This window comes from Miniopterus schreibersii, assembly GCF_964146895.1.
Source record: "Miniopterus schreibersii genome assembly, chromosome: 11".
Taxonomy (NCBI): domain Eukaryota; kingdom Metazoa; phylum Chordata; class Mammalia; order Chiroptera; family Miniopteridae; genus Miniopterus; species Miniopterus schreibersii.
This window is the reverse complement of record NC_138111.1, coordinates 46,941,426-46,967,181: the sequence shown is the minus strand read 5'-3', so window position 1 is coordinate 46,967,181 and position 25,756 is coordinate 46,941,426. Positions and strand designations below refer to the sequence as shown.

At 40.3% G+C, this 25,756-nt stretch overlaps 1 protein-coding gene across 21 annotated transcripts in view; it reads left to right on the top strand.

Moving 5' to 3' along the window:
• PTPRD (protein tyrosine phosphatase receptor type D) overlaps positions 1-25,756 on the top strand; it is a 1,875,931-nt gene that overhangs the window by 1,838,630 nt on the left and 11,545 nt on the right. For all 21 annotated transcript variants that reach the window (XM_081152197.1, XM_081152189.1, XM_081152196.1 and 18 more), the window contains 2 exons: positions 24,818-25,103; positions 25,538-25,716. In XM_081152197.1, the coding sequence (XP_081008323.1) occupies positions 24,818-25,103; positions 25,538-25,716 (465 nt within the window). The remainder of the gene's footprint in view (positions 1-24,817; positions 25,104-25,537; positions 25,717-25,756) is intronic.

Here is a 25,756-nt window from a genome sequence, read left to right as displayed (position 1 = left end):
CTACTTAGATCACATTCAGAGCATAACCATTTATTCCTAATACCAACCCCGTATTGACAAAAACAGCCTTCTGAAGGTCAGAAGATTTTGGAAAGCATTGCATATGAGCATAAAAATAAAAGACCTTGTGATCCAAAGGAGCTAAAAGGGGTATGGAAAATTGTTTAATGCATTTTTAATCATTCATTCTAAATTCCATTCTTTATTCTTGTTCCATTCAAATATCTCTTTAGATCAAAGGCCGCAAGTATTGCCAAAGCATGTGATAGTTTTGAGATGCTGACAAGTATGAACCGTACACCCATATTTTCCTTAAACCTGGTATTCATTTTCATGTATAAATTAAGTAATATAAGAAGCTAGCTTTCTGTAACTGAAAGACTAGATTGTTAAAAATAACCAATGTCTCTGGATAAGAAGATGGGTGGAATATACAAATTATGTCCTTATTTATGGAAACATTTTAAGGTGAGGAGAAATAATTATACCATATGGAAACTATTAGGTTCTGTTCTCATATACCAATAATTCTGCATAAAAAAACAAATTCTAAATTTATGAACAACATAGCAATGTAAAACAGGATGCCAAGTCTGGAATATTATGATGGCACAGTCCTGTAAGAGAAAAATATCTTACTTCCACTGAAATAGTTTAAAAGTAATTGAAACAAAAGAAACATCAAAAGGAATTGCACAATAGCCCCCATAGGTGTAAAATATAAAACTCAAAATGAAGAAGGTGTTTGGAGTTCTGGGAAGGGGTACTCTGGTTGCCTGATAAAATGGAATATTTGTTTGAAAAAAAAGCATTATAGATCTAAGGCAACAGAGGAGAAGTGAGGCCAATATTATAAGAAACGATCTCATTTCAAGGCCACATATCAGGGCTATATCATGAAAATCCCTTCAAGGGCAACTGAGAAACTGTCACCTTGCCATTCCATGCCCAAGAAGAGCAACCCAATCACTTTTGTGAAGGAATGCAGCCATTTACAGAGCATCTTTCCATCGCTTATTTGACTCAGTCTTTACACCAAGACTGGTAGGTGTGCTTTATTACCATCCTCGCTCTGCAGATAAGGAAATTGAGACCCTGGCTGAAGACTACTAATCCAGCCAGTAAGTAGGGAGTCTGCCTGAGAACCCATGTCTTATGATTCAGGGTCTTCTCCTCTTTGCCATTTTCTATTTTGCTAATGTTACACAAATGAGAGCAGAACTGTGCTGAGCCCACAACAGTGATGGCCCTTAGATCGAAAAGCCCGTTTGGGGCCAGCGTGGGACAGTGGTGAAGACTGTGTACATTAATTCAGCTCACTAGAGTTCAAGTCCCGGCTGAGCCACTGACTACACTTAGGATCTTGGGCAAGTTATTTAACCTTTTTACACCTTCAATTTCCTGTTCAGTAAAGGGGGGATAATAGCAGTATGACCTACATAGAACTGTTTATAAAGATTAAATAAGATGATCTGTGTAAAGTGATAATTAGCCAGATACCTGCCACATAGAAGTCAATAAATGTTTGTAGTTATTTTTATAGCTTATGGTTATTTATTATTTTTATCATTATGTTGTATCCCACATCAAATAGGTGGTTATGTAAATTGGTTCTATTACTATCAATCAGCAAACAATACTGTCACAGTTTCTGAAATCTGAGCTTGACTTCTATGTAATTTGTGATTTAAAGAGTCAAAAATGTATCTGTGTAAATATATTAACCTAGAAGATGAGTGGCAATTAGAATATTTAACTTTAAAGTCACATATATACTGTAGTAGTTATTTCATTGCACTGAAAAAAAGTATTTACTTATTAGAACGGATTGTTACTATAAGTCAGGGTTTCTCACCTCAGCAGTATTGACATTTGGGCATGTAATTTTTGTTGTGGAGGATGGTCCTGTGCAGCCTCCCTGGCCTCTACCCACCAGATGCCAGTAGCACACACATCATCCCCCAACAGTTGTGACAAAGAAAAATGTCTTCAGACGTTACCAAATGCCTCTGAAGGGACAAAATCACCCCTGGTTGAGAACCACTGCTCTGTGCCAACAAAACTGAATTTTTTATTGTGGCAGAATGTATGCATCCAAATAAGAGCCCGCCTCAAAGTTTTAAACTTGAAAACACTTCTTTGAATGGCCTACTTTTTATAAAACATTTGGAGAATATCTCTATGAGATTTACCTTACCTTAAATTACTTTTAAAGCATGTCGAGAACTTGGCTCATTACTTGAGAAATCACCCAAAAATATTCCCTATCTTGATCACTAACTGTAAAAACCAAAGACTTGACTCTAAATGTCTCTTGGCACTTAAAAAAATACATAAAGAAATCTACCTTCCAGAGCAAAGATGTGCCACCATTAAGGAATTCAAAAGAACAGGCCACAGGCTCTTAACTCTACTGCCAAACAGGGGTTCCAGCAGTACTTCTGCACCGTGCAGCGTTGCAGTAAACCTTCAGCCTCCCTCGGTGGCCGCTTTTAAGGGCCATGCTCCTTGGGGCTGATAAATGCTAGTCTTTTTGCTGAGGTGTCAGTTACATTGCTTTGTATTCATGCTTGGCATCCTGGCCGTTCAAAACAATAAGCCATAGGAATGTCCTTAAGTGACATATGACTTAATGACTGTGCCCTTTTCAGTATTTCATGGAGCCCGTAGATAGAAGATCAGATGAATGGAAGAAAAGTGGGTCATAATGTGAGACGCCCTGCCCAAGTGTGCAGGTCCTGTAATCCCTTCCTCTTGGATTTTTGGAGGTATATACTTCTGGGATAGCACGCTCTTATTTTTAAATCACAGACTTTACTGAAGATCAATTTCTTATGAAAATATTTTTTATATACCTTCTTCCAAGGGACTTGAGCAGTCTCTCTTTTTCTCTCTCTCTCTCTTCATCCCACCCCCCTTCATACCCCTCCTACTCCTCTCCAAAATCCTTCTTTACCTTTCAGACCATCAAGAGTTAGTAGTTAACTTTCCTTCGTCCACACTGTTGCTTAGAAAGTTATCTAAGCAGATAAAAGAGATGAACTGGATGGGATGGATCAGGATTAACCAGGCTCTTGGATTCTAAGCTAGACAGCTGTTTGCTTAACTCCCTTTAACATTTGAAAGGAGAGAACTATGAGAACTGTGATTATTATGAAAAACAATGCCTTCTCTGTTTTTGTTTGTTTTATTTTGGGTTAGTTTTGAACATTGAGTCATTTGTTTTAAGTGTAATTATATTTCAGTTTCTGATACAACTGCGTTCTTTCAGAGCTGGCAACTTTTCTGAAATGGACAGTAAATCAATAATTTAGCCGTTGTTGCCTACAAATACCGACCTTCATGTGCTGGCTTAAAATGCCACAGCCTGCTGTGTCTCACTGTTTTGTGGGTTGACTTGGGCTGGGCAGGGGTCCTCTGCTGTTCTGTCCTGGGATTTCCTTTGCAGTCAGCTGGAAGGGCTGGGAAAGCTGGGCCTCTCTCCCCCGAGGTCTTTCATCCTGGTCGGATGGTCTCAGGGTTCAGGGGATGAAAGGAGAAGCTTACAAGGCCTGTTGACAGCAAGGCTTGGAAGTCACACATCATCACTTCCACCACCACATTCTTTTGCTCAGAGCATGGCAGGGGCCAGCCCTGATCTAAGGGGCGACGGAACAGACCCCACCTCCTGTTGCAAGAAGCAAGAAACAATTGTGACCTCACTTTCTCTACCACTGAAGCTTAATTACTGGACTGAGGGAGCTTTTCCCTTCACTCGTACCAGCTTGTGTGTGTTTACTGTGGATGTCCCTCCTGGGGCTGGGTGAGAAGAGCGAAATCCCCCTGGGCCCACCCCAAAATAGTCTTGTTAATATATGAAGTAGGTCATTTTTAAAAAGTAGAGGAAAATCAGTTTAATTTGTTTCTTAACTGCTACCTGATCATTTTTGCTGAGATATCAGCTTGTGTGGTGGGAGATCTGCTATTCTCTACTCACCCTTTCCTCCTGTCTCAGAAATATTTCCTCTATATCGTCTTGTACTTTAGAGTTTATTAGGGTTGATAGACTTTTTTTTTCCTAACTCAAAAACTCCAGGAGTATCATTTACTCATTGTGAATAAGTGAATCATAGACCTAGAAGGGACATTTCAAGCCTCCTGGATAAACCCCTCCCTTCTCTCCCCCCCTTTCTCTCTCCCCCTCTCTCCTTCTTCCCTTCCTCCCTCCGGTTTCCCACTCCCCTCTCTCCCTCCTCTCTCTCCCTCCTCTCTCTCCCTCCTTCCCCCTTTCTCTTCTCTTTATCTTCCCTCTTTCTCTTTCTCTCTCCCCTTCCTCCCTGCCCCCCCCATCTCTTTAATTTTAGAGATGAAAAAAAATAAAATGAAGCACAACAAGATTTACAGCCTTCATAGACTCTGGCTGGTCCAATATGCTTCCCAGTACATTACGGTCCTTTTAATTTTGTTCACATTAATTTGATTAGAGTCCCTTAATATTTTCTCGGTGAATTAGGAAAGTATCAGAAAGCAGCTGTATAATGGCAGGAGGCATTATGTTTGGAACTAAGATGGTCAGAGTAGGTAATTTTGATGCATTAGGGCCAATTAAGTATCACAGATCTTCAGGACTGATTGTAAGAAGGGCTGACGAGGAGCCAGAGAGTGACCTGAATGCGCCGGGCACCCAGGTGGGTATTAGGCTGGGGCAGCAGAAAGCGGAGAGGGAGGAGGGAATGTCCGAGAGGGACTTGTCTTGCTTCGCAGTAGCTGCTGGAACTGTGATGGTGGGAACCACATCAGGCCGCTAAAAATGGCTTTGCGTGCCGTCTTGGCAGCCCCGCTCTGTTTCGCGGCGCCGGCCTTGTGTATCTGCCGCTCCCACTGGAGCTGTCGCCTGGCTGTGCCATGGCTGTTTCCTGAGCTTTTCAGTGGCCATATGCCTGGGACGCTCATCATCCACAATTTCCTCATCCCAGGCTCCAGCCAAGTGCAGCAGATGCTATTGTTACCTCTTCTATTGAATAAAGTAGGAAGCAGAGAGAAAGAAATTTGTCAATATTGTTTTTCTGCTGGAACCGAAATAAAAACTGTGTGTGGTATAGCGTCCGGGAGCAACCCCTGTGCCAAATCCCCGTTTTGTGTAGCGTGCTTATGTACGGTTAGAATCGGCCCCTGTATTTGTTCACATGAGGACCTGCGTCCTCCTGTAGAAGGGGTACAGTTATAGCTTTGCAGACGTCTCGATTTGGATGTGTGCGGTTCCCTGCATTGCAAACCCTTTGCTTCTGACCTTGCCATCTGCTGGCATTGCTCCTGTTTCTCTCACACGCTCACAGGGTTTGTTACATGCCCTAAATCTAGCTGTGAAAAACTCTGAAACTTTTCATATAAACAAACAAATGTTGAGCGAGTGTTTTTAAACCCTTTGCCTTGAGAAATAACATGAATAAGGTACATCTGCATTTATAAAGGAAGTGCAGCTGCTGAGGGAGTTTCTTGCTGCAGAAATGTATGAAGTGACACCAGATTCAGAAGAGAATCCCTTTTGAAATAAAAACCACCTATCAACGGTGCCTGTGCTGAAGACAAGCGATGATAAATTAAACAAACCGAGGGGCTCCTTTTGGACATAGCAAGTACCGGGGGGGGGGGCAGGGAGACCAAAGTCTTAAGCATCTACTAACCACTGGACCCCCACGTTATCATATCAAAACTTTCTTTCAGCACGAATATGACACTGATGAGCCTGCACAGTCCCCGTTGATCTGCTCAGCATGTCTCACTGCTCCACTCTCGTCAGCCCGGTTAGGTCCAGTGTGAATTTCCTTCCCGGGTCTGGATATGAAGAGCAAAACCCCAAGTGTAACCCCAAATACAGGTTCTTTTGTCAATCTATGACATTTGACAATCTGTAGCCATTGTTACAATGGTTCCTTTATTTCCTGGTATTTTTGCTTTGTTTTGCTTTAGATCCGTAACTACCCCCAGATTTGTATGTAAGAGATGCGGGTTGGGGTGACTTTTTCTCTCTGGAACTTCTTGCCTCCCTGTTGTGTTCCCTGCCCCTAAAGAGCAGGGCTAAGTGGTCAGAGCCCCCTTTGGTCACTGAGGCAGCGCCTTCACTGTGATTGAATCTCTCGCTGCATGTAGATTATTTGAGGATGCTGGTTTTTCTACTGCACTACCCTTTAAGGCCAGGTTCAGGTTGAATACCACAAGTGAGCATAGAAGATAAATGTACAAAAGATGCAACCGCAGTGGGTCATCATGGCAAGCCTCTAAATGTTATCAGGAGCCAGGGTTGTTAGATCTTACTGTGGACAAAGGAGGACCGTGCCGTGGATCCTCTCAAAATAGGAGGCGTGTTTCACACATGCCCTAGAAACCTAGCAAAAAGGAACCTCTTCCTAAAGTCGTTTATGCATTGTAGGAAACTTAGAAATGCAAAGTCATAGATGAAGCTCCCGGATCTTGAGGGTCTCATTGTAAGTATGCTAATAAGAAAAGCTCTGAATTATGACTTCTACATATTTGACTGTTAGGCTAAGAAATAGAAATTGTGTATATAGAAAAATAAGAGATATTCGATGCCCTAAAACTAGGAGATTTTGTGCAAATCACTTGCCTGACTGAGTTTCTGTTTCTCAGGAAGGTGGAAAGGGATGTGATCATTTGCCAAAGGCATCTTCTCTGCCGGGGAAAACTATGTAAAAGTTGGTGGATTATTATAATGCTTATATATATGATGATGGTGATGATTAGAAATTTTGGAAGCCCTAATGAGAAATTTTCTCCGACTACCTTCAAATTCAGTCCCAGCTGGGTTCACAAGTGATCAGTCATTCCAGGGAAAGACAAATGCTTCACGATCTGTCTTGTATGTGGATTCCCAAAACATTTTTTTTAAAAAACAAGCTTAACAATACAGAGAACAAATTGGTGGTTGCTGGAAGCGCGGGGAGTGTGGAGTGGAAGAAATGGAAAAGGGGGTCAAAAGGTTAAAAAAATAGTGTTTTTACAAAGTTTCCCTCTGTCAACCTTAACCCAACTCTGACTCTCATCAGCTGGGCAGAGAGCCTTGCTCAGTCTGGACTCATGCTCACCACTTACGTTTGAAAAACCATAACCAATTACTTTGCAAACCACAAAAATCGTTTATAACCTAGAGTTAGCATTTCATCCGTCTTTGTGTGTCTGGAAATGATTGACCTGGCTTCAGACTATTTTCTCTGATGTGCTACAGCCTGAAATTTACTTGTTATCTTGGTTCAATTAAACTCAAACTTAGTGGTTTGTAGGGCACAATAGGAAAGCCGCAAGCTTAGCAAAGCCTTTTCCAGAGCTCACTAAAGCTGTGTGGATGTAGCCAGTTATAAGAGCTGGAGCTGTAAGCCTTTGTTGTTGTGTTTATACTTCCTGAAGGCTTAGGAGTACACACATGTTTAAAATAGAGATGATTCTGCATGGAAGTCGTTTTTAGAGTGACTCTGTGTGGCATAGGTAATGTACAAAGATACAGTCCCTAATGTGGTCACCATGCCTTTTGCTGAATTCTCTGCCCGCGTTTCTCCACATACAACCTTATCAAGTAGCGCTTCTGGAATGAATACTGATGTCTACAGTTTCTTTTTAAAGCTGCATCATATTATAATTTGGCTATAACAAGAAACTTAGGGTCCAGTCCTAGCTGTTGAAACTAGGTTAATGGTTCTGAACAATGTTTTTGCTATTTCTCTCCATTAGGGACCGTACATTTGTAAAAAACTTTGTCTTAGAGGGAAAAATCATGCTGTTTTTCCTAAACTCTGAGTTTGGACATTTTCAAACATGCCCAGAAGTAGAGAGAATGAATAATCCACCCCCCAAGCACCCATCACCCAGCTTCAGTTACAAGCAGTTCAGGCCATGTTTATTAAATGGCAGTTTATTTTCTGTTTTTTAAAGGAAACTCATTACATAACTGCCATTCAACATTTGAGATTTGAATAACCTGGGCAGCCTTATCTCAGGTAAATGTTCGATGCCATGGACATGCTTAATGTAAAGGGCACCCACTCCCACTTCCTCAGCTCCAGGTTAATATTCCTGGGCTGGATCTCTTAGGCCCCTGGACTCAGTTACTTACATGGCTTTTCTAGCTCTCAAGTCTGACAGCAGCTAGTTTCAAAATGATTCTAGGCTATCAAAACCACCTCCCTCTTTGGAGAGCTTGTTTCCAAGACTGTCCTTAGCAAATTCAGACTTGCAGACAACTTTTTTTTTTTTTTTCCAAATCAGCACCTTGATTTGTAAATTAGATGTTGCTGTGCAGTCTGTTTATCACAGGTCTCACCCCAGTTGCGCCGCTTTGCAACCGAGTTCCTCAATCCCACAAAATACTCATTTCCATTGTGAACCTCCAAAAGGGAATTTCTGAAATGTATGTAAACATGGAACTGCCCCTGACCCTTGGAACTTCTCAAAGGCCTTTAGTAAGTGCTATCATCAAATAATTTGGCTCACAATGATAAACCAGTACCATGAACCGCCAAGTGTAATTGGTTAATCAATCAGTAACACTCAATAAAGTATATAAATAAATATTTATTAAAACTAAACTTTGCAGAGGTCTAAGCCATGCAGTAAAGAGATAAAACAGTATTCATCTCTCCCTCAAAGAACTTGTAACAACATATACAAAGATATCTAAAGCTGGCAAGGCCATTCAGAAGAAACCTTGATGTATGTAATCAGTTAAGACTTGGTCATTTAAAGAAAACTTTAGTTAAAGCAAAGAACCCTAAAGTATTAACTTCAAATATGTAAGTATATATTAACTCATTTGTTTTTCAATTTAGGATTAAGAACTATTCTTTTGAGCCCTGGCCGGGTAGCTTAGTTGGTTAGAGCATCATCCCGATACTCCACAGTTGTGGGTTTGATCCCCGGGCAAGGCACATACAAGAATTAACTAATGAATGCATAAATAAGTGGACCAGCAAACCAATGTTTCTTTCTCTCTCTCTCAAAATCAATTTTTAAAAAATAAAAAATTTAAAATAACTTCTTTGAGTGTGACCTATGATTAGAAAATTTAATGTATTTACTATAGAGAAAAAAACAATGGTTTTGAAATAACAAGTATAGAATCCTTCTAGATATTTATAAACTATTTTCTATTTATTTACAGTTGTCTTACCAATACCTTTATTTAACAGTACTTCTTGGGTCATGAATCACTTTTAGTAAGTCTTCCCAAAGCAGTTAACTTAGCTTTTGCAGAAACAACTCCCGTTTATTTTATAGCCATAGCTTATCAGTTTATGTAATACTTAAGTAAAATGTTTAACTAAAATGACTGGTTATTTTGGAATAAACACCGTGACACCACAGAAGCACGTGGACATCCTAGAGTGTAGCCTGCAAGCCTTGAACAGAACTGGTGCAGTGAGCAACAGACAGGGGCTTTTTGGAGGAAAGAGAAAGTTTGGGTTAGTTGGTAAATTGGTTAAAAGGAGATCAGTAGAGAGAATGCATACAGGTATCTATATACATATGGAAAGGAAGGAATGATAGGACAAACAATAATTGCTACTTTGAGGTCAGGGAAAGAAAAGAGAAATTCTACGTAAAAGCACTGAACCTGAGTTGAGAGGTTTTATTTCAGTCCTGATTACTGGTTCTCTGGTGTTGTCTCCATCTGTAAAACTTAAGGGATTGACTTGGATGAATGGTCTTAAACTTTAGCCTGCATCAGGATCACCTGGGGGCTTGTTGAAATTCAGGTTTGGCCCCTCCCTCACAGTTTCTGACTCTGTGAGGCCAGAAATTTGCATTTGTAACAAATTCCCAGAAGATGCTGATGCTGCTGGTCATGGGCTACACTTTGAGAACCACTGGATTAGATCATCTTTTATATCACTTCTAAATCTAACATGTGATTCAATTGTATATGATAATTTTTTTCTGAGAGGGTAGAAGTCAGGAAATAAAATAGAATATGTGTTTCATAAATTCATTAATGTAAGTCTTTAATATAAACCGTGCAAGAATATGAAGGCTGCATGTCTACTCTGCCATTAGGCCAACTGAAGTAAAATGTTCAACTCTACATCTACAATTCACAGGAAGAAGAGAGTAAGAAAATTAACATTTATCAAGATGCTATTAATGAAAAGGCATTTCACCAACAGTAGCCTTATGGCGACCTTAAGTAATAGTTTACATTTTACAGTTGAGAAAATGGAGGCTCAGGGAAGATAAATAAATGACCAAATACCACACAGCTTGCAGGGGAAGAGCCAAATTTTGAACCTGTAAAATCCACAGACGCCCTCAATTTGCCAAATTGACTCATAAAACAAATATATCAGAGACTACTTTCCCTGTCATGCTTATGTGAAAACAAAATACTGAGTTTCATCAAATCAGTCAATAATTTAATTATGTTTAAATTCTAATCAGTAAAAATTGAGCCTTCCAGGAAAAAAAGGGGGGCTTTTAAAATATGGTATTAATTCCATGAGCAAAAATGGAATTTCTTCGCTGGACTGTAATGTCCACCCACTGGAGCTACGAGGTCAGAAATGGTGTCTAGCAGTTTACCATTGCGTCGCTCTCCCCTGGAACTATGCCACACGTGAAAAAGACAGTAGATATTTGATGAATAAGTGAACATTGTGGGGAAGTGTCATTATCTAGGCACAGATTCTAAATGGTATAATCTGTGCAGTGGAGGTAAAAATAATAAATGTTAGCGCTATTCTTAAATGCCAAATAAAATGGTTTTCATTGCTGCTTAGTTGGGGGAGAGCCTGGGAGGAGGCTATGGACCAGATTTTGTGGGCCCAAGGCCCATAGGATACTTCACACTATGTAGGGTCTTGTAAAGTTGAGTCTGGGTTTTGCATTCTAATTAACATTATGTCTGGTATTAATGGAAATGTATGCTGCATCCCTGAGAATTATCAGGGTAATAAGTTCCCATTCCCAATGTCTTCCTCCCTATGTGAGGTAGATTAAGTCTGCAAAGAGAAGCATTTAGTGCCCCCAGAAAGGGAAGCACCATATAGTGTCCCTGATGTTAAGAAAAAGTTCATTTTCCTTGAATGGGTTCCTTGCTAAGGAGCAGTTTGCTCATCCCCGATCACCCCATTCCCTCCATTTTCAGAACAGACAGAGAGGAAATAAAACGAGCTATTTCTCTTCTCAAATGCAGTATATTTGCTGCTTATGTGGTCTCTGTTGAATCCAGCCCTTGGTTTACCTCGCTTCAGGGGTTCCAGTCCACTAAGAAAGGCAGCTTGGGGTCCCAATATTGGTGCAGACTCAGTGAGCGAGGCTGCCAAGACATTTGATAGAATGAACATTGCCAAGCTGTTCCTGTGTCTCTTGGGGAGCTGCTAAAATGAGGCATTGCCTTTGAAAAGACTCTTCCAGAGGAAATAGCTGTGGCTTCAACATCTTTGTACTCCTCTTCCGATAGCGAGGGAAAGCAGCTCACCACAGCAGTGATTGGATTGCAGGGAGAAGAGTTGGTGGGTCCCCAGAAACTCTCCCCTCCAGAGAAAGGATTATCTGCACAGCAAAAGGATCCCACATTCTGTGACATTCCTCCCGGCTGCAGCCAGCGATGGCATGCATCGAGGGCTCTCTGTGCGGTTTGTCAGATAGCAGTCCTTCAGTTGATCCTTCAGTAGATTAAATGCCCTGTCTATTACTCAAACATAGTAATTTATAAGTTTCTTTAATAAAGGGGTAAATTTCAGATGCTGCCATTCATCATCTGTGTATTTTAATGGTTATGAATATGTCCATATAATTATATTTAATACTGTAAGCTATAAGTGTTGTAGCTTCCTTTGACCTATGTTGCAGTGAGATGCATTACTTGATCAGCGCTCTCAATGAGTTATTTTATGCACACCTATTTAGTTAATTGGTTATTTTTTTTTCCTGCCTGTGTTTATATGTAATATACTCTATAAGGGAAAGGAAATCAGCCCGCTTGCAGCTGAGTCTGGTAAAAGAGCAATTAGGTCCTATCAGAACAAACAGCTGTCAATAATGAGTTCTGAATTAAAATTACTAGCAAAGAAAGGAATCTAGACATCTGCAGGAAATGTGAAAATATTTTTATAACCTAATCGCTGAGATCTGGACAGGGTATCAGTGAGTTTTCCCAGCTGTACCTGCAGTGTATTTTACAATATTCCCAGACTGAAAGAACACTGAAATTCATTGTATAAACTGGGCTGCATTATTCTTAAAGGCTGCTGCCTTTGAACAGTGATTTCATGTAATCAGCATGAAAACTTCCTATTTCAAACTATTTTTCTCTGCCCCTGGTCATAAAATGAAGCTTAAATATAGTTCTGTTATCTTTGTATTGTGTCTTTCCAATCAGTATTCTATTGCTTGGGTGTTTTTCTTTCTGTTTTTGGAAAAATACTTTTGGTCTTATTACACGGTATCTGATTTGCTCATATTGGGGCTGTTTCTTGCAAAGAAAACTTGCAAGGTGGGCTTCTGGCATCTGAGCTTTATTACAAGATAATTCCATATATTTGAAGGTATCTGGAGCTAGTAAAGTATTTAGTCTTTTTTTTAAAAAAAAAAAAAAGCAAGCCTTACATTTTTTAAAAATAGCCTTTGCAGTCTGCCCCTTAGCACTGTAGTGTTGTCAGATCAAGATTCTTTTAAATTTATGTATAAACACACATACATACATGCATAGGTAATCAGGAGTATATTTTATATATATATTGCTCTCATTTACATATAAAATATTAGAAGAGGAGTGTCTCTGTATCCTTGTTACCCAAAGTATGACCTGTGGACCAGCAGCAGCAGCATCGCTTATGGGAAATGCACAATCTTGGGTTCCATGCCAGCTACTGAATTGGAATCTCTGTGGCAGAGCCCGGGAATCTGTGTGTTAACGCTGCCTGGGAATGTGTACAGGTCATTCGGATGGACATGTAATGCATAAATGCCTGTTGGCACATTGCAGGGTGGTTGATACATAGAAGAGGAATCTCTCATTTTGTATTTATTGAATTGAATCCTTGAACATTAGCTTCCATCTCTGCGGTGCCACAATCTTATGAGTGTATTTTGGATCTTCCACTATTACCCCTGCATGAGAGGTAAACCCTATTCTCCATACTCCCATCCTTAAACATGGCAATTAGTGCGTCATTCTAAATGTACTTAATACTAATTTTCATTAATTAAATAGCCATTATGTATGAATACTACACTTAAAAAACTCATCCATCTGATACAGAGCTGACATCAAAATAATACATAGTCAGTATAGTTAACACATAGCCAGGTACATGAAGATTTTTTTAATTGAATTTATTGAGGTGACATTGGTTGATAAGCCCATACAAGTTTCAAATGTTCGGCTCTGTAATGTCATCTGCCTACTGCATCATGTGCTCACCCCCCAAGGTCAAGGCTCTTTCCTCCGCCGTTTATCACCCCTTTGACATCTTCCATGTCCCCTCAACTCCCCTTTCCTTCTGGTAATCGCCATACTGTTTTGTCTGTGTCTTTTTCTTTTATTCCTTCACTTTTTTCACCCATCCAATCCTCTTCCCCTCTGACAGCTGTCGGTTGGTTCTCTGTATCTAGGAGTCTGTTTCTGTTTTGTTTATTTTGTTCATTAGATTCTACTTATAAGTGAAATCACATGGTATTTGTCTTTCTCTGACTGGCTCATTTCTCTTAGCATAATACTCTCCATGCTGTTGCAAAAGGTAAGATTCCCTTCTTTTTTACAGCTGCATAGTATTCCACTGTGTACATGTCGCACAGCTTTTTTATACACTCATCTCCTGATGGGCACGTGGGCTGCTTCATAATCTTGGCTGTTGTAAATAGTGCTGCAATGAACATACGGGTGCATGTATTCTTTCAAATTAGTGTTTCGAGTTTCTTTGGATATATTCCCAGAAATGGAATTGCTGGGTCATAAGACAGTGCCATTTTTAATTATTTGAGGAAACACAATACTGTTTTCCACACTGGCTGCACCAGTCTACATTCCACCAATAGTACATAAGGCTTCCCTTTTCTGCATATTCCAGCCAACACTTGTTTGTTGACTTAATGATGGTAGCCATTCTGACAGGTATGAGGTGACATCTCATTGTGGTTTTCATTTGCATTTCTCTGATGATCCTTTTCATATGTATTTTGGCCATCTGTATGTCCTCTTTGGAGAAGTGTCCATTCAGGTCTTTACCCATTTTTTCATTGGATTGTTTGTTTTCTTGATAGTGAGTTGTATAAGTTTTGGATATCAACTTATCTGATGTATCACTGGCAAATATGTTTTCCCATTCAATGGGTTGTCTTCTCATTTTGGTGATGGTTTCCTTTTCAGTGCAAAAACATTTTAGTTTGATGTAGCCGCATTTGTTTATTTTTTCTTTTGTTTTTCTTGCCTGAAGAGATATAGCAGAAAAAATATTGCTACTAGAAATGTCTGAAATTTTACTGCCTATGTTTTCTTCTAGGATTTTTAGGGTTTCATTACTTATGTTTAAGTCTTTAAACCATCTTGAGTTTATTTTTGTGTATTCAGTAAAGAGGTTGTCTAGTTTCACTTTTTTGCATGTCTCTATTCAATTTTCCCAGCACCATTTATTGAATAGACTATCTTTACCTCATTGCATGTTCTTGCCTCCTTTGTCAAATATTGATTAACTGTGAAAGCATGGGTTTATATCTGAACTCTCTATTCTGTTCTATTGATCTTTATGTCTGTTTTTTATGCCAGTACCATGCTGTTTTGATTACTATGGCCTTGTAGTATAGTTTAATATCAGATAACATGATACCTCCAACTTTGTTCTTCTTTCTCAAGATTTCAGAAGCTATTTGGGGTCTTTTCTGGTTCCATATCAATGTTTGGAATATTGGTTTTAGTTCTGTGAGATATGCCTTTGGTGTTTTAATAGGAATTGAATTGAATCTATATATAGATAGCTTTGCACAGTATGGACATTTTAATGATGTTAATTCTTCCAATTCATGAACACAGCATATGTTTCCACTTATTTGTATCTTTCTCAAATTCATTCTTTAGTATCCTCTAATTGTCTGAGTACAGGTCTTTTACCTCCTTCATTAAATTTATTCCTAGGTACCATATATGTATTTTTTCGCAATTGTAAATGGGATTGTTTTCTTAATTTCTCTTTTTGATAGTTCATTATTGGTGCCAATGGCCCTAGCCAGTTTTGCTCAGTGGTTAGAGCATCAGCCTGCAGACTGAAGGGTCCTGGGTTCCATTCCGGCCAGGGGCACGTACCTCAGTTGCAGGCTCAGTCCCCGGCCCTGGTCGGGGCACATGCGGGAGGCAACCAAGTGATGTGTCTCTCTCACATCGATGCTATGCAGGCTCCTCTTCCTCGCCCTGGTGCTCTGGGTTGGAGATCTGAGTGTGGGGAGATCCCACACTCCTCAGGAGGGACTTTTGTAGCTGAGATATGCCTCCAGTTGCAGATGGGTGCAGGGGCAGCCCTCTCTGTGTCTCTGCCCTTCTTATCAGTCTTTATGTGGCTGCTTCTGTAGATCTTTGATTATAATATTCCAGCTCAGCTGTCCTTCAGTTGGTTATTCGGATTTATTGCTCTGTAATTTATCTGTAAATCCAGTTTGGCGCCAGGAGGAGGTGAGTGTAGCTTCCGCCTACTCCACAGCCATCTTGGAATCAACCCATGAAGATTTTTTTTTTTACAGAGCTTTAAAAGCCACTTAATTCATTTCTCTTTGGGTAGCTGAATAGAGTGAGGGATCTAATGTTTTATGATTAAAGGGCAATTACTGGACAGCATGTCTCTCTTGGACCAACATCATTGCAGCCAAAATTGATGGAATCATGGACTTTGGGTCCATCTGGGGAGCTCTAAGGGAAACTTTCATTTGTCTTCAGTAAAACTCCATTGCTGGGAGCATGAGTCTGGTAAAGGGGCAACATAGAGACAAGTCTCAACTTTGCTAGTAATAGCCACGTGATCTTGGTTCAATTTCTAACCCTACCAAAGTCTCAGTTTCTTCTTTCAAGAAAATCTAAGTAGGCAGATAAGTTGAAGGAGGCAGAGAGCACTACTGATGTATTAATTCAAAAAGCTGTGAATTTAAGACACCAGATCAGGCCCCCGAGGACACCAGTCAGAGGGCTGCTGAAGGTCTGCAGGGTGTTATAGATCAGTGGATCAGGTCCTGTATTAGATAATAGATAAATTGATTGTATTGAGACAGATTCTCACTGCCTTATAAATGCTTCCAGGATTCAAACAAAACAATCAAACAAGTCATAGAGCTACCAATTTGTAACGCCCAAGTTAGAGCCTTCAAAACCATTGGTCCACTTATGTTTGATGGAGATAATAGCATTTAAAACTAAACAAAACAACCAAGCCTTCCCCCCCCCCCAATATCTTGCCCTTGTAGGAAAACATTTTATATACTTTGGAAAACCATTGAAATAATGTTAAAATTTGAGTATCTTCTCTTTGATTCTACTTACGCTGAGTGAGGAGTTATAGCACTTATGTTGCTGATGGTGAGCCTGCTGTGTGGGTGGAACAGGTTGTGCACATTGCAGTCTACGTGGTTGTTGAACTTCCTTTGGGTTGAGGAGTACACAGCCTGTGCCGCTTTACTTTGGTAGGGCTTGTTAGTAGTTGTATCCACTTTCAAAATGTCAATAATTTTATTTCATTCTAAACAATTTAGAATAGGAACTGAGTTGATATGGCCATTTACGAAGAAAATCTCTGTGAGAATGATGTAGTTCCTTATACTTCCATAGCATCATTCAGTTAACTTCATTCAGATTCAAGTCCAACTGCCAGTGATCCGGGACAGCTGAGTATTTTTTTTAATCTGTGGCCTCCTCTCTTTCTCTGTAAAATAAGACCTGCTATGGCATATTCAAGTGTCCTTTATATAAATATATTAGCCTTTCAATTTATCTTGAGCATCACATTTTAAGAATAATAAGCAATGTGGTTGGCACTTAATGTTGAGACAGAGCCAACATCATACAGAAGACTTTGCAAGATTTTTGAGTCAAAATGCTTGGGGGAAAAATCAGATTAGGCCCATGTGGATTTTGGGTTTTTCTGTAGGCTTATTCTTTTAAAGAAATCCCCTTTCACCCACCATGGGAAAATAGAATGCCCCAGGGAAATATGGTCTGGGTAGGTCACTCTGACCTCTCAATACTCTAGACCAGGATCCTTGCCAGGTCCCTTCCTCTGTGCTTAGTCTCTGCTGCGTCTCTGTGCTGAAGTGCGAACCTCTGATCATCAGAGGATGCCACACAAGAGTGCTGTGCACGTTTTCTTTCTATGGTGATCAAGGGTCTGGGTGGTCTAATCCTAACTCTTCCTTACTCTAACTCTACTAAGCATTCTCCTCTCTGCGATGTCTTCCGTGCTTTCTGAAACCCACTCCCAAAAAGCTGGCATCTGATGGCAGGACCAAGTCTGAGTGATGAGGAGCTGCCAACCATCCCCAGCCACATCAAGATCACTCCATAGTTTTATCAGGATAATCATCTGATGAATCCATAAAACTCAATCCATTCTCATAGACATTCTTTTTTAATATCTTTGCAGTTCACGAATGCCGTTCTTGTTACAGCTGACTGTAATATCCAATCAAATTACGGGCTGATATATGTACAGAATACTCACCATGTTGGGTCCATATTTTACTGTCTTTGCTCCCCACTAAATGTCCTGTAAAATCTCCATATTCTATTGTCTTCTTTGCCAGATCAGTGAAGTAGCCGTCAAGGGTCAGCACTAAAACTCCACCAGATTAATCAGGAAAGCCAATTCTGATGCACATCCCCAGAATGAGTTTTGCACAAAATAGCCCCCTTATGCCTCTTAATGTTTTCCTTTTGTGCATTACTACCGTATCGCATCACGGGACATTAAGCATATTTCAACTCATGGGACTAACTCAATCATGTTTTTAGAAATTGAAAACAAATGCTGTAACTGGATGGATGATAATATTGAAGTAATAGCAATTTCCTAGTAGGCGCACTTGTTTAATGGATTGCATAGTCCGCCATTCACCAAAACCGTTTTGTTTTGTTTTGGCTTGGCTCGTTTTTAAGGCAAAAAGTTTGTCAATAATTTGGTTTGTTTTAGGTGAATCATTGTCCTTACTGGAAGATAACTTAGAAAGTTGGTTTTACTTCAGGGGTAACAGACCAGCCTAATGCTAGGCTTGATTTAAAAGTGCTGTCTTCCCTTTTTGCTGGAAAATTCTGTAACATAATAAATGTACTGAATTGTGCTGGCCTCAGCCTGAAGCACAGGATGATACACACTTTTTTTTTTTCTTCCTTAAGTTATTTAGAAAAATCTGTCTCTGTGCTTGGCAACTACCCTGACAGAAAACAGATAAAAATAAGGGTGGTTTATCAGTTTTGCTGTTTTTATCATGTTTCAGGTTGAAGGCCGTTGAAATGATGAAAAACAAACAGCACTAAATAGGGTTCCGTCATTATCGCTGCTACAGGGAGCTGAATTTTTCAGGATCAAAGAAAAATGCATTTGCTTTTAGGACTACAATCCTTCATTTTGAGAGGTGCACTGCACTCAGACATTGAGGATGGGTGAAAAAGAGAGTAAATTGGAGAAGGAAGTAAAATATGCGCCGCTGTGGGAACTTGGAAATTCAGACAAAAGGAGACTGGCATATATTTAAAAACTCTGAATTTTCATCGTTCAGTTTCTTAAGGAAAAAGCAACGTAGTGCCTGAGGTGTGTTATTCCTGAGCAACTGGAGTAAAGCATAAGCATGGCTTGTTTTCATCTCATCAAATGAGAAGGTCTCTATCTTTGTAAACATGTATCAAAAAAGATTCCCATGCTGGGGGCTTTGGGGAATGTTCCTGTGTACATCATTGATTCAGGAGGAAGCTACCTATCTTTAAACTTTTTTTTTTTTTTCAACTCACATTGAGCACCTTCCATTTCCCTGGCGTGGCAATTGCCATAGGAAATTATCAAGCACAGTAGAGACAAGAAAGCTGTTGTCATTCTCTTCAAGGAGATTATTAACTGGTGTAAACATAATAACCAGAAAACAAAAATAAGGTAAGGGAGTTGCTAATAAAGAGGTAGAAGTTGTCATGGGATCCAAGGACTACAGCAAGGGGAGAGCCTTGATCCTGGATGAGGCACGTGGGCTGGGTCTAGGAGGAAGGTCGATACCAACAGGTAGACGTGCGAAGGAGGAAGGACCCGCATTACCAAAGGCCCAGAGGTGGAAAGCGTAAAATATGTTTAATTTGCCAGGAGCTGAGGGAAAGCCGTGACTCTTATAATAAACACATTGCCTGTTTATTGCCTATTTATGAACATGCAGTTATTTTAAATAACTGCCATTAATAAGGTTATATGTTTAATAAAAATGTTATAAACAGTACTTTAAAAAATGGAAAATAAATAAGTGGAACCTGCCCTTTTTCCCTCGCTGCCTTTCAGCCTCCCTGGCTTTTAATTTTTGAAATATGCTAAGCTGTTTTCCACTCCAGGACCTTTCCTCGGAATATTCTCTCCTCAAAAGCTTTTTTACCCTTTTCACGCAGTAAAATGATCCTTGCCCTATCATAGTAGTCCGCTAGGGCTGCCATGACAAAGTACCACAAACTAGGTGCCTTAGACAGTAAGAATATATTTTCTCACAGTTGAGGAGGCGAGAAGTCCAAGAGGAAGGTGCTGGTTTCTGGTGACACCTCTCTTCTTGGCTTCAGATGGCCACCTCCTAGCTGTGTCCTCACAAGAGCTCTCCCTGTGCATGTGCACAGAAAGAGAGCTCTGGTGTCTCTCCCTGTCTTGTAAAGTCCTACTTAGCAGGCACATAGTAGGCACTCAGTAAATATTTTAGGATAATCACCTACAGAGTCTTATAAAAGGGTATATAGCAAATGCGGATGGAAGAACAAAATAATAGGCACTTTCCTGTCTGTCCCTGGGGGGTGGGAATGGATAAATTAGGATAGTCAGTCTGTGCTGATAAAGCGTAACCACCAGCTCCCCTCACAGGGTGGGTGGGGGGTGTAGAATTTGCCAGTTAACTTGGTTTAAGCACTCCCACCATGACTGATTTCAAGCTACAAATGTGACAGCCCTGAACAATAGATCCTCAGTAGCACCCCATTATATCTTTTCACATCAGGAACATAAATGTAAACTAAAAAGCAATGTGTTTTGCATATTACCTTTACTTTTAATATATTTATGAAAGCAGAATTTCTGAGCATTTTAACAATTGGTTTTTGCCAGCTCCAGCACACCATTGATGAATAGTTTAATTAAATTGTGGAGGTTGAATACACAGAAATTTATAATTTATTATTGTGTGGGGCAAGAGACAAAAACAGGCTAAACTCATTCTTAAATTTTAGACCTGAACGTCATGGAAAGAGTGAGAGTGAAAAGAGCAGATTTGAGCAGAGAAGATACCGATTAATCTCGGGATCTTTTTATTTCTAGAGAAATTTGAGGGCAGTTTGCAATAGAGTCCTCCCTTTATGGTCAAAGAAAGGGCTCTCACTTTAGGAATCTGTTGGTTTGCTGAACCATGAAGGGGACTCAGAGAAAGGGGGACAGAGCTTTGGGGATATTACCTCCATTTGGGGGACTGGCCTGTATGAAAATTAGGGAAAGAGATACAGGTGAAAAAATCCAGAGAGACAGGAGCGTAATCAGCACAGAGATCAAATGGGAAACACAGTCCTTCCTGAGGAACCATCCTAAGGGGTGTGAGTAGGTTTCTGTAGATGACAGTTAGGGTTCGTCTTTGATTTTGTTTTCCAACTTGACAGAACTTCTACCCCGTCATGGAGCCCATGGAACCATGACAGAGCCACAGTTGTTTCTGGCTCCTGTCATGTGCTACATGTTTCAGGTTATTCTGTGTTTGAGATCATTATAAAATTTTCTCCCTCCCTACCATCCACCCCAGAGGCATTATCTCTGATGTTTTTCATACTCCTTCAGTCCGTGTCATAAAAACCAAGGAAGGCTTTGCAAGGAAAATGCATTAGGAATAAACACGACTAAGAGAATGTTATTGAGGGGTGAGCCTTGAGAAAATCACCGTATTTGGCAGTGGTTGCTGAGCCAGATGACAGAAGCCATGTGACGCAATGGTGGTGCCTGAAATGTGGTGCTAAAGTTTAGCATCTCAGAGTCTGCATGTGAGTCGCTGTTTGGCCATTTGCTATTAGCGCTGTGAGTTCAGGGCAGTTCCCAGATGTTATGCTTCACAGAAGGGAAAGGAAACTGACCTACCTGCTGAATGCCTCCCAGGCACCAGGCCGTGTGGTGGGAAGGCACTTTACCCCGATACCATTTACCACACCTGTATACAGGAAGGCGGAAAGTCCCTCCAACATTCAGTGTTATTTATTGGAAATAAGGGGAGCAAAGGGACAGCAGCTCAAGGGGGTAGATTAAAGCCACGTTTTGAAAGCCTGATCTTAAATTATCCAGCGGTGATTCTATCATAATTTTCCCAGAGCTAACATTGCCTGTTCCTGGTTGTGTCAGAGGTTGCAGTCTGTACCTATGAAGTAACTGCCTCTTCCTTTCTGTTATTTATATTTATCACTATCACGATTTAGGAAAAAGGGAAAAGGTTAAGCAGCTTTCTCAAGGACACCCAGCTATTGGTATCTTGAACTTCATGGTCTTGCTTCAAGCTAAGAGGCACCTATGCCATTTAAAATGCTTAAAAACTCTTTATCTTAGGGAAGAAGTAACTCGATTTCCAAGGTTCAGCTCCTTCCCTATCTTCCAAATGAACAACAAGATTGGGCAGCTAACAATATTTTGTGTTTTGAGGAGAAAATACATTTTTCACAAGTCATAATTTCTTTTATATATATATATATATATATATTTTTTTTTTTTTGTCTTCCCACAATTCATGATTTAAACTCAGGCACATATGATTTTTTTTCTTCCATCATTTTTTTGGGGGAAAAAAATGCCTCATTACCACCATGAAAAGGTTGGTATCACTCGGATCTGGAGTTCTTTCTAATAATTTTGCAAGAGTGTCTGGCATCTTTCTCCCAGAATATAGAACTATGCCTAATCCAGACCTTTGGAATGGCCCCTGGTGCATATTTTGAGAGAATATTCTTGCCATTAGCTAGAATTGATTCGACATACAGGTCTCAGTTATAAGGCTTACTGTGTGGTTTCCACTAAGAAGAACTGCGTGCAGTCGTCTCCGTTTGGAAGCAGTGCACAGTTAGGATGAGTAAGGACAACATGGACAAAGAAGAGAGATTATTCGTAATCTTATAATCTGCCAAACAAGGGGGCTGCCTCCCTTTTCCAGGTGAAGCCTTACTGAGTTCCTTTTCATTGCGATGCCAATGGCATATCAAGAGAGACATGGGAGATGACTCAGAGCCTTTCCTGTCTCCCTGTGGCCTATCAAGGGATTGTGGAGCAGTCTTTAGGAATCTCTGCATAGTTCTGAGCCTTGGTTAAATCTGGGGTTTCTTTCACTGCCTGGAGAGCCTGGCCCCCTCAGTAGGCTTACTGAATCTGGATGGCTCCTCCTTGCATAGGGCCTCCCATGCCAATCCCTCATCCATTCGCTTCCTGAACTTTGGTGAACACTGACTGCATGCTTGGTGCAGGGCACACAGAGGTAACAGAAATGCACTGTCTGCTCTCAACAGACACCCTATTATTTATGGATGACAGCCCTCCGAGATTAATAATTTGTTGTGACTGGGACTGTAGTAGAGTGTAATTTAAGACACCAGGGGATCTGGGACATAGGGTCCTTCCTGCGGGGTGAGGGATGGGAGGGTGGAGATTGTCAGGGTGGGAGTGTCGGGGAAACTTACCATTCCACAGGTTTATGTGGTAGAACCAACTAAATAAAGTAGGACTTTGAGGTTCTCAGTGCATCAGGTTTCTGTTTTGTGCTAAGGAACATGCTATCATTTCTAAGACTGTCTCCAGAAGTCTTTTACATTCCATCTCAACATTATGTCATTTTGTGGTTTAAACCTTGAATGGAGTCTTAGAATCAGTATCCAGAGGCGCTCTAACTGGATACTGACAGTCATTTTTTGTGCCTGACAGAACATTAAAAGTTGTAAGCAATTTTTAAATAGTGGTTCTATCATATTCCCACTTAACCTCGTCTACAAACATCAGGGCTCCTGCATGGAAGCTGGATTTGATCTGTACGGCTCAGTAGTTTAAAGGTATTTTTCCAAAACGCTCACTTACCACCTTGCAGCTACTTGGCACCCGTGCTCTCATTAAACGCATTCATTTGGAGTTCTCACGCATTCCCCGCACAGGTGCCTCACTAGGCTTATAAAGGGTCACAGGGAGCTCCCAGAGCCAGCAGCATGGTTGCAAAAGCCATTGCTTCTCTTTTACTATTCCAGCCTCCTCAATTCACCATCCTTTCTGTTCTTCAAGTCTTGGTGCAAATGCCACAGCACCCCAAAAAACAACATAAATAAATAGTTCCGTAAAGTAGACTCTGAGATCTTTAAGGTAGGAACTAAATCATCTTTAAAGTTGTATCTCCTGTGATACTTAGCAAAGTAGTTCATTGAATGAAAAGATGGAAAGGTGGGCAAATAAACGAACACATAGATATACCGATGACAGGAGACAGTGCATGTAGCGCATGAAGGAGGCCGCCTGCTGCTCGTATTTAAGCTGGTGATATGTACCTATACCTGTTGATTACATGTTTCCCAGCCAGGTAGCCATCCATGACCAAGAATTTTTGATTCAACCATACTTGACACATAAATAGACTCAGCCTAAAGGATTTGATAGGAGACAAGGCTTAGCTTGAGATTTAAGAACACAGATGGGTTATTTTGTTAATATTTTTTCAACACCGGAGGAAATTCCAGTGTTTCAGTTCCCTGGCCCTGTGATCCAGTTCAGTAAACTAGATTGTCTCCTTGCAACGGCAGATCTTGTCTTTGTGCTTTGTTGACTCTCTTGCCTCCTCCTCTTGGAATCAGTTTGCACCAACTGAAAAATGACCCATAAAGTCCAGAAGTGATGGAGTTTAAAAAATGCCTCAGAGCTTTTTCAGACAAAGAGTGCGGCTTTTATTTTCCCACAGAGAATATTTGAATTTCACCTGGAATTTCAAAATGTATTCAACTCTGAAAGAAAAGGGAATAAAAACTAGGAACACACCCACACCCTCTAGTGATTGCTTTTTATTAGGAATTTTTTTCCACCGAGAATACCCCGCACTATTTTTAGTGTGCAACAACATTTTACTATTTTAATTATATACTTTCTACTAGGCTGGTTTTAGAAGCTCCTTGCTGACTTTTAAAATATGAGATATTTCAAGTCGAGTGATTTACTAGCTCTTTTTTTGGTCAGTTGAACTAAAATAGTCTGAGATCATTTGCAAAAATATATAGCCTAGTTAGATACTGACCATTTAAAAAATATTTTCTAATATAAACAGCCTAAATGTTTGTGTGGTTTTTTTTTCATAATAGTTTCAAAATGTCTAGTTTGTATTATGTGATCAAGGAGCATAGTAATTATAGATTTAATATTTTTACATGTTGAAACCTAACTAATTTCGCTTGGCACTTTGTTCCCTACCCACTGGTTATGGTGACTTGATGATACTTGACTTCAGAGGCTTCCAAAATCATCACAACAGCCATTTGAGTAGAACCGATGGGTTTAAAGCCCGGTTAATAAGAACAATGACAATAATTTTATTATCTGTTAGTTTCCTGACAGATGTATTTGTGCTTTTCTCTCTGTTTTTCTTGTAGTGCGGGAGTTGGCCGGACTGGTTGTTTCATTGTAATAGATGCCATGTTAGAGAGAATAAAGCATGAAAAAACTGTAGATATTTATGGCCATGTAACTTTAATGAGAGCCCAGAGGAATTACATGGTGCAGACGGAAGACCAGTACATCTTTATCCACGACGCGCTGTTGGAAGCAGTGACTTGTGGAAATACCGAAGTGCCAGCGAGAAACCTGTATGCCTACATCCAGAAGCTGACACAGATAGAGACGGGAGAGAACGTCACAGGGATGGAGCTCGAGTTCAAGGTACGATTTGGATGTGATGTGGCAGGTCGGGAGCAAGTCATTCTGGGGTTGTCTTTGAGTAGTGGCTTCACTCTCGTAACCTTTCAGCTTTGTCAAGTTACAAGATTCCCTTGACCTTCTTTCTGCTCCGGTGTCTGACTCTAAAACACTTTCTTCCTCTTTTCCTCTCTTATTCTGTGCTTCCTAATAATACCTTGAGCTCTTTTGTACCCTAATTTAAACTGAGAGGTCATAGTCTCAGAATATAATATTTAAAAAGTCAGTAGGCTATGTGGAGTCCATTAGCTAGAAGTGAAAAGCAGTGCCGTTTGATGAGTCGTTTGCTTTAAAGTAAACAGAACCTTTATATCTAAAGAGGAAATCTCGGGTACGTTGCTTTCAAACCTTAGGCTGAAATAATCTTTGTTGGATGTTTCCTTTTGTCTGTTCAACAGCGTCTAGCCAGCTCTAAAGCTCACACCTCAAGATTCATCAGTGCCAACCTTCCATGTAATAAATTCAAAAATCGCCTTGTTAATATTATGCCATATGAATCCACAAGGGTATGCCTGCAGCCTATCCGGGGAGTGGAAGGATCTGATTACATCAATGCCAGTTTTATTGATGGATACAGGTATATACTTTCATTCCCCTGACAATCCGAAGCCTTGATA